At 36.6% G+C, this 14,135-nt stretch overlaps 2 protein-coding genes across 13 annotated transcripts in view; one reads left to right on the top strand and one right to left on the bottom strand.

Moving 5' to 3' along the window:
* The first annotated feature begins 4,841 nt into the window (after positions 1-4,841).
* Positions 4,842-7,078, top strand: LOC113682950 (uncharacterized). Its single transcript, XM_027200141.2, has one exon. The coding sequence runs from the start codon at positions 5,350-5,352 to the stop codon at positions 6,256-6,258; it is 909 nt and encodes a 302-aa protein (XP_027055942.2). The 5' UTR covers positions 4,842-5,349; the 3' UTR covers positions 6,259-7,078.
* Positions 7,079-9,740: 2,662 nt separating this feature from the next.
* LOC113682944 (DNA-binding protein RFX2) overlaps positions 9,741-14,135 on the bottom strand; it is a 32,469-nt gene continuing 28,074 nt past the window's right edge. For 6 of the 12 annotated variants that reach the window (XM_089187074.1, XM_089187073.1, XM_027200134.2 and 3 more), the window contains 10 exons: positions 13,987-14,045; positions 13,564-13,688; positions 13,076-13,230; positions 12,780-12,877; positions 12,421-12,570; positions 12,157-12,240; positions 11,955-12,079; positions 11,707-11,860; positions 11,089-11,176; positions 9,741-10,692 (listed from right to left, as the gene is read on the bottom strand). In XM_089187074.1, coding sequence (XP_089043200.1) covers positions 10,589-10,692; positions 11,089-11,176; positions 11,707-11,860; positions 11,955-12,079; positions 12,157-12,240; positions 12,421-12,570; positions 12,780-12,877; positions 13,076-13,230; positions 13,564-13,688; positions 13,987-14,045 — 1,142 coding nt within the window. In that variant the 3' untranslated portion in view covers positions 9,741-10,588. The remainder of the gene's footprint in view (positions 10,693-11,088; positions 11,177-11,706; positions 11,861-11,954; positions 12,080-12,156; positions 12,241-12,420; positions 12,571-12,779; positions 12,878-13,075; positions 13,231-13,563; positions 13,689-13,986; positions 14,046-14,135) is intronic. The other 6 variants (XM_089187077.1, XM_089187076.1, XM_089187075.1 and 3 more) reach the window with 1 other exon arrangement.

Below are 14,135 nucleotides of genomic sequence, written 5' to 3'. Positions count from 1 at the left end.
TTCCACGTGTGAATTTTGTGAATTACGCGATGTAAACAAAATACATGAATATCGAGCCTCAACATGAGCGGTTGCTGCAAAAATTTCTCCTAGGGATTCGCCCAGGTTCAAGATTATGACATCTTCATGATTTATTAACTTTTATTTGAAAATACGTTTTTCGAAATAAATCGGTTGCTTTTCAAGATTTCAGAAAATTTCTTTATGGAATTTATGGAATGTTTGAATTCAGTTTAGTCAAATAAAACAAAATCGATTTTTTTCGGCCTCTAAAGGAGGGAAGTAACCTTAACAAAAAGGTCTCAATAGGGTGTTGGCTTTTACGGCAAACGATTAATATCTTTCCTCTCTGGTCACTAGAAAGTTTTTGTACGGTAAACTTTTTCTGCGACTGAAAGTAAAAGTTTCAAAGAAGATTATTTTCGTCCTATGGAATAACACATGGTTCTAGGCTTGATCTTTGCTTAGGACACCAAAAAACATAACTTTAAAATTCATTTCTACATGCAGACAAGTTCTCCGCAGCTCAGTGGGTAAAGCATCTGACCTCACCATGTTGCGGTTTTTGGTAATTTTTTCCTTATTTTCCTTATCATAATTTTTCTCCTGATAACAAGTCTCTGCGTCTTTATATGTTGACACATGTCATTTATCATCGAGTTTTTCTCTTGCCTTTGCTCAAGATGTCAAAGTGAGGTGATGCATCAGAACAAAAAATACCTTTGTAATAAAAGAGGAGAGGAAATCCTCAATAGAAACAGCAAATCTAAGTGGACAGAGCTTTAATCCTACTGAGTCAATTCCAAACTATTGCAGAGGAGCTTCATTTAGAGCGATGCAGCAGTGCATATGCTTCTAGCCTTGATCTTTGCAGTGCGTACGAAACGTAAAACAGGACTTAAAAATTCAGCATCAATGTTGACAAGTTCCCCGCAGCTCAGTGGGTAGAGTATCCGACCGCACCATGTTACGGTCCGTGGTTAGGGTTCAAACCCTGACGCGGGGAATCTTGTCATTTTTGTTTTTTTTCCCTATTACTCTCATCATATGATCCTATGGATTAGCGTATATGTTTCTAGGCTAGATATTTGCAGTTTTACATGCAGAAAAGTTCCCCGCAGCTCAGTGGGTAGCGCATCTGAGTGCAACGTCTTGCGGTCCGTGGTTAGGGATTAAACCTTGGTGCAAGGAAACTTGTCGTCTTTGTTTTTGCCTCGTTTTTGTCATCATTATTTTCTTCTTGATGATAACAGGCCTTTGTTGTCTTTTTATGTTGATGCACATATTATTTATCATCAAATTGATTACTTGCTTTTGCTCAAGACGTAAAATTGAGGTAATGCATTAGTACATAAATTGTTAGGAAATAAAAGTAGACAAGTATACTCCAAAATAGAAACAGCAAATCTAAGTCGACTGAGTTTCTTCTTATTAGTTCAGTCAATTGCAATAGGATATTCTTTTCGTCCTATGGAATACCATATACATTACTAGGTTTGATCTTTGCAGTGCAAAGGCAACCAATACATGACTTTAAAATTCCCGCTTAAATGTCGACAAGTTCCCCGCAGCTCAGTGGGTAGAGCATCTGACCGCACCATGTTGCGGTCCGTGGTCAGGGTTCAATCCCTGACGCGGGGAAACTTGTCATTTTTGTTTTTGTTTTTTTTTTCTTCTGTCTTTCATCATAGTTTTTCTTGCTGCTAACAACAATTCTTTGATGTCTTTAAATGGTGATACACAAATATCATCAAATTTATATCTTAGTTTTTCTCAAGACTCCAAACTGAGGTGATACATAGGAAATCGTTGATAGAAACAGCAAATCTAAGTGGAAAGAGGTTTTTCTTACTTATTGAGTCAATTGCAAATCTATAACAAAAGGAGATTATTTTTGTCCTATGGAAAAGCGCATATGTTTCTAGGCTTGATATTTGTAGTTTTACATGGAGAAAAGTTCCCTGCAGCTCAGTGGGTAGAGCATCTGACCGAATCATGTTGCAGTCCGTTTTGGGTTTAAACCTTGAAGCGGGAAAACTTGCTGGTTTTTTTGCCTTGTTTCTGTCATCATATTTTACTCATTGATGATAACAGGCCCTTGATTTCTTTGTATGTTGATGCACATATTATTTATCATCGAATTTATTACTTGCTTTCGCTCAAGACGTAAAATTGAGGCAATGCATTAGTACATAAATTGTTGGAAAATAAAAGTAGACACGTACTTCTAAATAGAAACAGCAAATCTAAGTCGACTGAGTTTCTTCTTATTAGTTCAGTCAATTGCAATAGGAAATTCTTTTAGTCCTATGGAATACCACACACGTTTCTAGGCTTGATCTTTGCAGTGCAAAGGCAACCAATACATGACTTTAAAATTCCAACATTGATGGTGACAAGTTCCCCGCAGCTCAGTGGGTAGAGCATCTGACCGCACCATGTTGCGGTCCGTGGTTAGGGTTCAAACCCTGACGCGGGGAATCTTGTCGTTTTTTATTTTTTTTTCATCGTTTTTCTCATCGTAGTTTTTCTCCCAGCTAACAACAATTCTTTGATGTCTTTATATGGTGATGCACATACCAAATATCATTGAATTTAAATCTTGCTTTTGCTCAAGACGTCAAACTGAGATAATTAGTGACATAGTGACAAGTTCCCCGCAGCTCAGTGGGTAGAGCATCTGACTGCACCATGTTACGGTCCGTGGTTAGGGTTCAAACCCTGACGCGGGGAAACTTGTCGTTTTTTTTCTTTTTTTGTATTTTTTTTTCCTTTCATCATAGTTTTTCTCCTTGATGATAACAGGTCTTCAATGTAACAAATATGTTGATACACATATCAAATATCATCGAGTTTATACCTTACTTTTTCTTAAGATGACAAACTGAGGTGATTCATCAGAACAAAAATTACTTACGTAATAAAAGAATAAAGGGAATCCTCGATAGAAACAGCAAATGTAAGTGGATAGAGGTATTTCCTTTCTAATTGAGTCAACTGCAAACCATTGCAGAAGAGATTCTTTAAGAGCGATGAAGTAGCGCATACGTTTCTAGGCTTGATCTTTCTTTGCAGTGTGTACGAAACCTAAAACATGATTTTAAAATTCAGCTGTCAATATTGACAAGTTCCCCGCAGCTCAGTGGGTAGAGCATCTGACCGCACCATGTTGCGGTCCGTGGTTAGGGTTCAATCCCTGACGCGGGGAATCTTGTCATTTTTTTTTTTAATTTTTGTTTCGTTTGTTTCTTGTTTTTCTCATCATATTTTTCTCCCTGCTAATAACTAACCTCTTTAAGTCTTATATTTTGATACGCATATCATCGAATAGATTACGTGCTTTTGCTCAAGATCGCAAATTTAAGTGATGCATCAGTACAAAAATTACCTATGTAATAAAAGAGCGAAGGGAATCCTCAATAGAAACAGCAAATCCAAGTGGAAAGTCTTTATCTTCCTTATTGAGTTAATTTCAAACCATTGCAAAGGAAATTCTTTCGTCCTATGAAATAGCGCATTTGTTTCTAGGCTTGATCTTTGCACTGCGTAGGACACCTAATAACTTTAAAATTTAGTCCAATATACAGACAAGTTCCCCGCAGCTCAGTGGGTAGAGCATCTGACCGCACCATGTTGCGGTCCGTGGTTAGGGTTCAATCCCTGACGCGGGGAAACTTGTCATTTTTTTTTTTTTTTTTCGTATGATATTTTCTCCCTGCTGATAATATGTCCTAGATGTCCTCACATCCTGATAAACAGATCATTTATCATCGAATAGATTGCTTTTGCTTACGATGTGAAATTGAGGTGATGCATCAGCACAAAAATTATTTATATTGTAAGGTCTAACAAGTTTTAATAAAAGTTATATCAAAGAATGAGTTAAAATACCTGCGCTAAGGGCCCAGATTAGCGCTAACCCAGGGTTAAACTCTAATCCGACTTCTTTATCCTTTTGTTCAAAAGCCTTTCTCGGATAATTTTCTTTATTCTTTTATAAGGGTATTCCATCATCAATTTGTAGACAAAGAGAATTGAGCTGACTTTCTTTTAAAACTTTCAGATCTCAAATCAGATTTCACACTAATCCTGGGTTATCTTAACCAAGCTTTAAACAACCTATGAAGGTTGATCTATTGGCCGATTACAAAAAAACTCATAAAGGAATACTCTTCTACAGGCTATTTTTAAAATGATTATGTTTCGTGTTACTGCTCCTGAGAGTATTTTATGATCTCAGCCACTTGAAAATGATAAAATGAAGTCGAGGAAAGCACCTGTAGTATAGAAAATTCGCGTTTCAGAAACATGTAAGGTAACCATTTCACTCCAAAAATTTGAAATTTAATTCTTCCAACTAATACCATGCACAACTTTATTGGCTATTCCTGAGAATTGGTGGCTTTTTTTAACAAAAAATAACCCCTCGCTCACCATCGTCTTCACCTAAATTACCTGACTGTAAGTTACAGTTGGAATGACAATCACTATATTGATCGCACCTATTTGTTTCAGAAACACGGTATGATTCCTGAGATTTTCCAGCGCTTAAAATTCAAGATGGCCGACACATAGCGGCCATCTAGAAAAAACGAGAACGTCACTTTTTTTTAAAGGAAATTCAAAATTACGTCGAGCAATTTAAGGGTGATCTCTGAGATCGGCTAAAAAATGGAAAAGCGATCGGTTACTTCAAAAATACGATCAGAATTGCGTGTTGCAGACGAAACAGAATCCTTTCATTTTCCAGATAATGTACATGTAGAGGCGGTTCATACAAGCAGTGAATAAAATATGTTTGATGGGTGATTTACGCAAACATGAGATTATAATATTGATGGCAAAGATCATGCGACTTAGATTCATTTAACTTACAGCAAATATACGATTTTGACGGGGGATTCTGAAGTTTAACTCTTAAAAGACCAGAGTAGCGATTCCTTTTCGCTTAAAAGGTTTTTTCTAAAACAAACATTGTCATACTTTGTGAACGATAGCCAGTGAATTATATCAAATGACTTCCTTCTTGTTATTAAATTCAGCGCAATGTCGAGTTATAAGCCACGATTCTAAGTGCACCTTGGCAAACATATGGAAAACAGGAAATTAACTTTAGCTGTCTAATCGATAAGTGTCGCCCGACGGCCAATAGAAACAACCTAGAGATCTTTAGCTCATTAAAATGATTACGTCTTAGAGCCCACGATGAGCTTCATTTATGGAAAGAGTTCATAACAATAATTAATGGAATGAAACATAGTACCAGTCTGATACGCATTAACGATAGTGCCCGGTGCGTCGTTTACAACGGCAAGATAAAGCTGTGAAATCTCTTTTACGTTCTCTGTGATGGAAACAAAGGTTTGCTTTATCAAAGAAGCTAACCTGCATTTAATATTTGGAATTGTATACTTCCTTGCATCTCTAACAGCGTCGATTGGAAATGGGTTCATGCTTTACATCGCAAGAAGAGATCCACTCAAACTTTTTAACAAACCCACAAACGTACTCAACGTTTCAATTGGGTTAAACCATCTTATCGCAAGTCTTTTTGTCCTTCCAATTCTTGGAACCAATAGCATTCTGCAGAGTCAGGAGATAGTGAATGGAGTAGCTGAACTGTTCCAAGATGTTATGGTTCATTTTGTTGTCACAAATGCATCTGTGTTGCTTCTGGTTCTGTTCCTTGAGCGTTACACAGCATTTGTGTATCCTTTCCTGAATCGTAAAAACGCTACGATCGAAAGAGCGAAACAAATCTGCTCCTCAGTAACTGCAACTTGCTTTTTCTTCTCCTGTATTTTGTTCACAGGAGTCTCCGAAGATATATTTTACGATATAACTCTTCCCGTATTCATACTGTTACCTTGCACGGTAATGACAGTTATGTTGGCAATCAGCTTTTGCTTGCTAAGGCGTCGAACCCGGGTTGCCCAAGACATCACACATGATTCACAGATACGAGTTATAAACCCAAACAGGTCAAAACGAAATTTACAACTTCGGCAGTATTTGAAAGCAGCAACAAAAGGAACAATTTTGACAGTTCTACCCATGGTATTTTACTGCGTGGTAAAAATTTTAGGTTATAGTAAATTAGAGTTTTCCTCAACATCATGCTATGATCTTTTAGAACACATGTCATTTATAGTTTTTTTCTTAGTAGCAGTAATGAATCCTGTAATTGTTTTTCTGAAAATTCCCGTGTATAAACGATCAATGAGGCATCTTTGGGACCGAAGAAAAGGCCTTCGTTAAGAAGTAAACTATGGGGGTTTTTGTTTCACAGGTCACGATAAAGATAACTTAGAAAGTCATATTACGCGAAATATAGCAAATTCATTAATGGTCTATTGGAGAAGGCGTGAGCTGGTTCAAGAGAGAGCTATGGTATAAGTTACAGTTATGATAGGTGGAGGGGAGTCACTTCCCGCTCATCTCCCACACCTGATTTACCGCCGGGAACAAAGAGACTGTAGCAAAACCGACTACGAAGTTCTCTTTACAGTATGTAATGTCAGTCTGCCAGCTTAGGGCATTTGAGTTCTTAGATTGATTAATTTTGTATCAGGAGTTTAGAGATGAGAATAACAAAGAATAATCCTAAAATGAAGCTCATTTTTCTGATTGTCAGCTCTTTCTCATTGCTTACACACCTGCCAGTCTTAGCCTCACTACAGCTGCATTTTACAGGTGACGTCACTTAGTGAATTTGCATTTCTCTTATGATGTCTGACTTATGTCGGACATTAGCAAACAACTTCAAGAAAAATTTTAAGGTGTGCAGATAATCAAGATTGCATTTGAAGGACTGGTTATTTTTTTAATAAAAAATCATAGGACAAATAAAATAAACTGAAAAACGACATGCACGAACCGTAAAAGGCAATGATTTGATCATTAGCCTTGCACCTTCAATTGCCATCAAGATTTAAAATGATACGAAGTGAAAAAGATAATTAATATTTCGATGACGTCGACGTACAAAAATATTTCATCGGACAAGGAAAACACTTTCTCTTTATAAAGTAAGTATTTTATCTGTAAGCTATATCTATGTACAGCCAATCACCTAGCAACTAAGATGATGAACCAAAATAAACAGTTTTTCAATTTCCTCATTCGAGACGCATGTTAACACGTTAAAAAAAGAAAGGTGTTTTTAATTTTTTTTCCATTTATTCCAAAATTCATCTTAAAGAAAAGTTATTTCCATTACAAAGGATATCATGATAAATTACTGAATTTCAACTCAGTACATCTCATGGCGTTGTAGCAATGACGATGTTACCTTTTTATCGATGAAGACTTAAATAATAATTGATTCTTGCTTACCTACGAAGATGTTCCTGTTTCTGTGGGAGAGCAAAATAGGGAAACGAGAAAGTTAGGGGACACTTTCCGATAAAAAAATTAAATAAATTTTTTAATAATGATAATGATAATGGCAGTATCGATGATAAAAATATAATGATATCAATAACAATAATGATGACAATAACAATCATGATAATGATAGAAATAATGATTTAAAAAAATAATAATAATAATAATAGATAATGCCTGATTAAAATCTCAGGTTACATTTTATATTTCTTTCTGTCCGAGCGCGAGGTTTTTATGCTAAGTTACGGACCGAGTTTTTCCCGCTCGGATTTATGATCCTTTCGCGAAGCACGTGGGCCATAAATCCGAGCGGAAGAAAACGAATTAGGCTCAAATAGAGGAGGAAAGATTTCAATTCAAACGAATTTTTAAATTTAGCGAGCCTTACTTTGAATACAGCTCACGAAATTGACCAATCATAGCACTCGTACTAACTAAAAGGTATTGTAACAACACTTACCCTTCAAGTTTGAGGTCAGTAGCTTCCAGGCTGCAGTCTTCCTTCTTTATCCGGGCTTGGGCTTGGGACTGAAGGATAACCAGGAAGAGTTAAATGTCTAAGTACTTATTTCTCCTCACATACTCGGTACACGATCAAGTTTGCTGGTGGTGAGATAATATAAAATCATCAGTTAGGGCATAGCGTTTGTACGCAGACCTGTACTAACCAAGAAAATGTGTACTCAACAGGTATTTGAACAGAACAGCTCTTTTTTTTTATTCTCTAACAGGCCTTAAATTTTTAAGTCCTAAATGAGTCGCATGTTCGGTTCGCCAATGATTCTCCTGAATAATATGAAACCAAAATGACATACTTGACATGAAATTTACCCTTATATGAAAACACTCTACAGCTTGTATTGTTATTATGTAGAAACACGAGTAAGTTTCAGATCGGATCGTTTGTTTCTCTAGTGGTTTAACCCAAGAGCGTCTTTGAGAACAGGAGTGTTGTTAAGCATTGTGCACGAAAATTTCCAGAGCCGCAGGAAGACGGGAAAAGTTTTGATACTCACAAAAGATCTTAACTTAGGTTCGAAGATGACTTTCCTTTAAGTACCTGAGTAACTTGTTCACAGTCAACTGTTTCTGTACGGATTTAGATTCACAGGGACTCGATATGTTGTGGAAACGTCGTGTCGTTATTTCACCTAGGATCAGTCCTAATTCATTCATAACACTTTCCTTAGTAGTAGATATTTCGAAAGTTTTTGGTTGTTTTATGGAATGAATGTGTTTGTGTTTGGCTTTCAACACTCACGAGGGCATCGTTGTGCATTATGCAATTCTTTCGAGCCAAAAGGCCAATGTCTGCATGAGTATGCCTGAGACTCCTCAGGGACAAAGAATCGTTTAAACGGCTCGATAAAACACTTTTAAAAAAAGCATTCAGTCATTCTGGAATGCTTCTAATCTCCTCATCAGGGGAGAGACCTGAAGGATAACTGATCTCTTAGCAACGCAAGGAAAGCCTAATTCCGCGAAGCTTTCCGTTCACACACCGCAAGGCCTTTCTTGGTCCCCATTCACATCAAAGCTTAAATAAGTTTTAAAGGTGTTTTGTTAAACACGGTTTAACATGTTTTTTATGTCTTCACAGAAGCTGCTTAAACCGATGTTTTTCGTCTCCAAATAGAGCGCATTGAAAATACGAGCCGTTGATTACTTAAATCCTTCAGAAAATTCAGTTTTCCAGTCCTCTGTTTCTGGTTTTCATACAGTTAAACCCGGTTTAGCAAGTATGTTTTGCTAATATGAATGGGCCGTGAGACCTCCACGATAATGCTAGCTTATTATCGTCTTGGAATTTCAGTGAAAAAAGGATAAGAGGAAACTTCAATTTACTGGGAAGATGCACGATCTCGCAGCCAATCTAGTAAATTTAAGGTGACACTTCGTATAATTAGGCCCACCAGGCTTGAGCCAAACCAGTTTCAAATGCTTGAGGGAACTATCCCCCCACTCCTGGAAATTATTCTGGTCCATTATAGAGATACCACTGACTGTAACGCTAATACTTTTTGAAGAGGGGGAGGGGGGGGGGAAACAATATCAGAGTAAAGTACCTAACCGAATAACACAACACGATGTAGAGTACAGAGCACTAGCTACTACCCTCCCTCTCGCGGAAATTCAAAAGTTTCCCCAGCAGTTACCGTTACCATTACCCATTTTCACTCGCGGTAGAGAGAGAAGCGATGTCAGAGTTAAGGATAATGCTCTTAAACTCAACAGAAAGACCCAGCCAGAGTTTGAACCCACACCTTTAAGTCTTGTGCCCAGCACACAAGCCACTGGGCCAACACCCCTCAAGGCTCATACTAGGCTTTACTAAATCAAAAGTCCGACAAAAATTTACACTGTAACAAATGTATTGTCCAAAAGATATCCCAATATATCCATTTAATGATGTACATGTAACATTAATGTCTTTATGAATGCTTTCTTTTTTTAACTTTAACTCTTAATAGAATTTAATTCTCAACAGCGAAAGACTATCAATAAAAATGCTGAATAGTAGCAGTAACTTTGTGTCAATTCAGCATGCACTACTTGACTGGCAAAAATAGTATTCTGAATCGTTGAACTATCTCGAAACTTGTTCTAAGATAAATGTAGTAAACAATGCCTTGCATAAACATTGTTTTCAGGAAATTAATCGCTGTTTTTCTTGAGAATATTTTAACTGTCTAAACTGTTTCTTTTCTTTCACTGTTATAAATTTTCAAATGTGCAGTAGAACTACATTTTAAAAATCAAATCAAAAGGAGAAAAGAAGGCTATGTTTCTATGCCTAAATAACTTGGACAATTTAAAGATAGCTCCTGTCATGTTTAGTTAAAGAGAACTCTTCTTTTCTGAAGAATTCAAGTCAACTGTTACAAAAAGACTGACATGGATCATACTAAGTGATAATCACTGCAAAGGCATAAGTATTATCTACAAATATGCCAGGCAACTTCTATTTTAATTAAATTAATAGGACTAATCAACAACATGTATTATATGAAATATAAATTACAATGGTACATTTTCCCATATTTCAAGATTAATTTACATGTAGAGCTCTTACAGGCTACTGATCTGAAACATTTGTTTCTGATTAACTACAAAGAACTATTTTTGCTTATTAATATACCATCAAGATTTTGGGAATAAAATATTTCTGTTCATATTTTACAGGGATATATTAAATGACGATTTAACTTGGGCGTGGCCGTTTGGCCTCTGGCTCCAAGGACCCAGTCACTGATGGGCGTGTGGTGCTGGAGGAAGTACTTGAACCAGTGGCCTGGGTACCATCTACTGGAGGAAAAAACATGATTAGAATTATGCACAACTTTGTAATTAATAATCTTCAGTTACACCCAACATTAAATATTCTTGGATATATGTGCATGCCACTTAGGCAGATAAACTTTTGGATGTGAAAGAATGATTAATTCAATCTTTCTTCTTCAAGTCTCCATCAATGAAAATATTGCAAATTATCACCGTACATAATTTTGGTATTTCATTCATGAAATCTAGACAGAATCTACTACATTCCATGGTGAAGATAAGGAATCATGAGAGTTACTGTACATGTAAAAATGTATGTAGAAGTCAGTGCAATTGGGTTTTAAACAATGTCAATGACCAATATTTGCAAGGAGAAAGAAAGGTTTGACAAGACACTCTGAGTGATCACTAAGAACTTACAGTTTAAGGGGCAGTCAGGCTGTTCTGATAGAAGGCTATTCTCCACTGAATCAAGTCCCATAGACAGTGCTGATCCAAGGCCAACAAACTATTGAAAATAAAAATACAAATATCAGAGCTGTGGAGGATAATTTTGTAATGGTGACAAACTTTGAATCTATATGGTGAATAGGGTAGGGTTGCATCTTATTTTACAGGATTAGTAATGGAAGAGTCCATTTTGAAAGAAAGGTTTGAAGATTTCTCTACAGAAATGTAAGAATCTGTAAACCAAAACCAGTTGCAGTGAGAGTTGACACAGTTGCAAATCTACAAAAAAAAATATAGCAAAGACTTCAAGCCTACAATTTTGCATCATATTAATTTTCCATCAACTTGATGAACATTACATCAACATTTACTAACACAATAACAAACAATGGGATCAATATCAGTATCCTGGCAACTGTCCACCTACCCCTCCCCTAACCCAACACTAACCCTAACTTGTTATCAATCAACTGTTGTTGGGTTAGGGGAGGGATAGGTAGGCAGTTTCTCAGATACTGAAATTGATCCAATCAATGCAAGAGTAATTTTTTAGTTCTGCTTAAATATCGTGCACTGTTCATCATTTACCTCTCCCATAACTGCCATAGGTGATGCACCAATGGCTTTAGCAACTTTGTGTTCCACCAAGTAGAACATGTACTCATCATAAAGGAGCCTGATCAAATGGAATGATCCAAAACTGGCTGCACTTCTCAGAGTAAGGTCACGGATTATCATAGAACTACGAGAAGCAATTGAAAGACAAAATTAGTCTTGCATTTTCACACACATACTTTGGCTTAAGATAAAATAAAATCTGAAGTTGAGGACTTTACCTATAGAATGACCACTTCAATAGAAACTGTCTTGCTGCCTTGGGAAACTCATCTGTTCCCTCATGCTGTTTCAGCACTTGATCTACTACGCCTTCCAACCAGGTGGCCCATTGTTCAAGAGAGTTCTAAATAAAAAACCAACACTTTCAGTTAATGATACTTTCCTATTGCAGAAAGAACCTGGTAATTCAGTGTAACAAACCTGTTGCTGGAGAGTGAGTTTAAAATCCTGCTCCAGTCGATACACAACATGGTCATCACACTGACACACCCAAGAGGCTTGCTCCTGCAAGGGATAAGTTGAAAGTTTTACTACCTGAAGTGATATCTGAACTATATTTGTTTCATCACTACATTTCTCCTGTATACCTCCTCACATTAGTATAACTTTACTTGTTTTTTTGGACACATTTACAACTGCATAATTTAGCCTTGTCACAAAACAGCAAAATCACTATGATCTTACCTGCACATTGGCAAAATCCACTCTGTTAAGGTCAGCTAACATCTGACTGATCTGGGAAGAATTCTGAAGCACAGCCCGTGCTGCTTGGGCCAAATGATTCAATGAAGTATAGCGACGCAGAGTTTGTGCAAAGGCACTACAAGTGGTTACCTGTCAAATGAATACCCCCTTGCTCAGTTAGTCCTTTGATAAAAAATGTTCTGAGTTTAAAATCTCATTTTTTTAAAATCTCATTTTAAACTCAAACAAATTTCTTCTACAATAGATGCTGTAGTTAATGCATCATGTTTACCCCAACCCAAGCCACACATGTACCTTTTTCAGACACTAGACATTTCTAAAACTGTAACCAAACTTACTTTTACGTCACTCATCTTCTTTGGAATCTGATCTAGACTGTTGACCAACCAGCCCTCCAGGCCTTTGGCAAAATTACGTACAGCCTGTGTCAAGGAAGCTGAAAAACAATGAATCTTACATTATTTATTTGCTCAAAGATTAAATTTGAGTAATAGACCACACTTTCTATCCATTTACTGCCATAATAACCCACACAGGATGTTGGAAGAACACAATACAAGTTTGTAAATCACAAGCCAGAGAAGTACCATATTATAATAACACTCTGCAGTAAGGATTACATAATTATAAGTACCTGGAATTGGTCGCAACACATCAGGAATAAGGATTTCAACCAATGTCTGATAAAGAAGATGATCACATGCTTTGACAAATGTAATCACTGGATCAAATTCACACAGTTGTGTCAATTTGGATTGGGAAAGCCTGCTTTCATATTCACCATCATCACTAAAAAACAAATAAACAAAACAAACAAATAATCAAAATTAAAAGCTGTAAAGGAACTGACATTTGCTTGAACATGCCCATGATTCAGTGCATTCACAATGTGCCAATAAGCTAAAACCTCTCCCTAACAGACCTCAAAATCAATTTTCTGCACTGTTTGCGATACGTTTCTTCAATTTTTTGCTCTAAAAAATTTGATGTCAAATCAACAATCCCTTGGTTGATTTAAATGTTATCATCTCATCACCTATTTGTTTGAAAATGCATTGAAATTGTAAGGAGAAAATCCTCTTTGGTCATTCCCCAGAGTGAAAGAACTTAAGTGCACCTTACCCAACATCCTTTTTATCATCATCATCTGCCCCTGATTTATCACTTCCAACTGGATGTCGCCAGAATGTTTGCCACAGTGACTCAACCAAAGTAAACTGCAGGTTGACTACAACATCAAGAAAAGCCTACAAACCAAACAGCAAAAATGATTAAATTTCACCTTTTTGATTCTTGCGGAGATTTTCAGAGTAAACAGTACTCCAAAATTCAACAGATTTAATCTCTGGCACCTAAAAAGTCTTTGAAATGAAGAAAAACAAATTCTGCCTTTTACAGATTATACAAGTAGGCCAAATTTGTGGAGTATACATGTAGCAATATGGAAAACCCATGTAACAAGTCTCTTGAGATTGATTCTTTAAGGTGGACACATCAATTGTTTAGAAAGGACCATAAACAGTTGATAGTCAACCAGAAACTTACCTCACAATGTTCTCGATACATGTCAACAAAGGTGTCAAGATCATGATCTGTGATACCCTCTGAAATGAATAATAAAGATACTTGTGTTAAAATTCAGAACAGAGGGTCAAAACTGCTGCAGAAGTAAGTGATAACAAAGTTTAAAGGCA

This window comes from Pocillopora damicornis, chromosome 11 (genome assembly GCF_964200805.1).
Source record: "Pocillopora damicornis chromosome 11, jaPocDami1.2, whole genome shotgun sequence".
Classification (NCBI taxonomy): Eukaryota; Metazoa; Cnidaria; class Anthozoa; order Scleractinia; family Pocilloporidae; genus Pocillopora; species Pocillopora damicornis.
This window is presented reverse-complemented; position numbering and strand designations above follow the sequence as displayed.

Excerpts from the sequence above, each read along its gene's own strand:
- LOC113682950 (XM_027200141.2), top strand. The coding sequence starts at position 5,350 with ATGGAAACAAAGGTTTGCTTTATCAAAGAAGCTAACCTGCATTTAATA.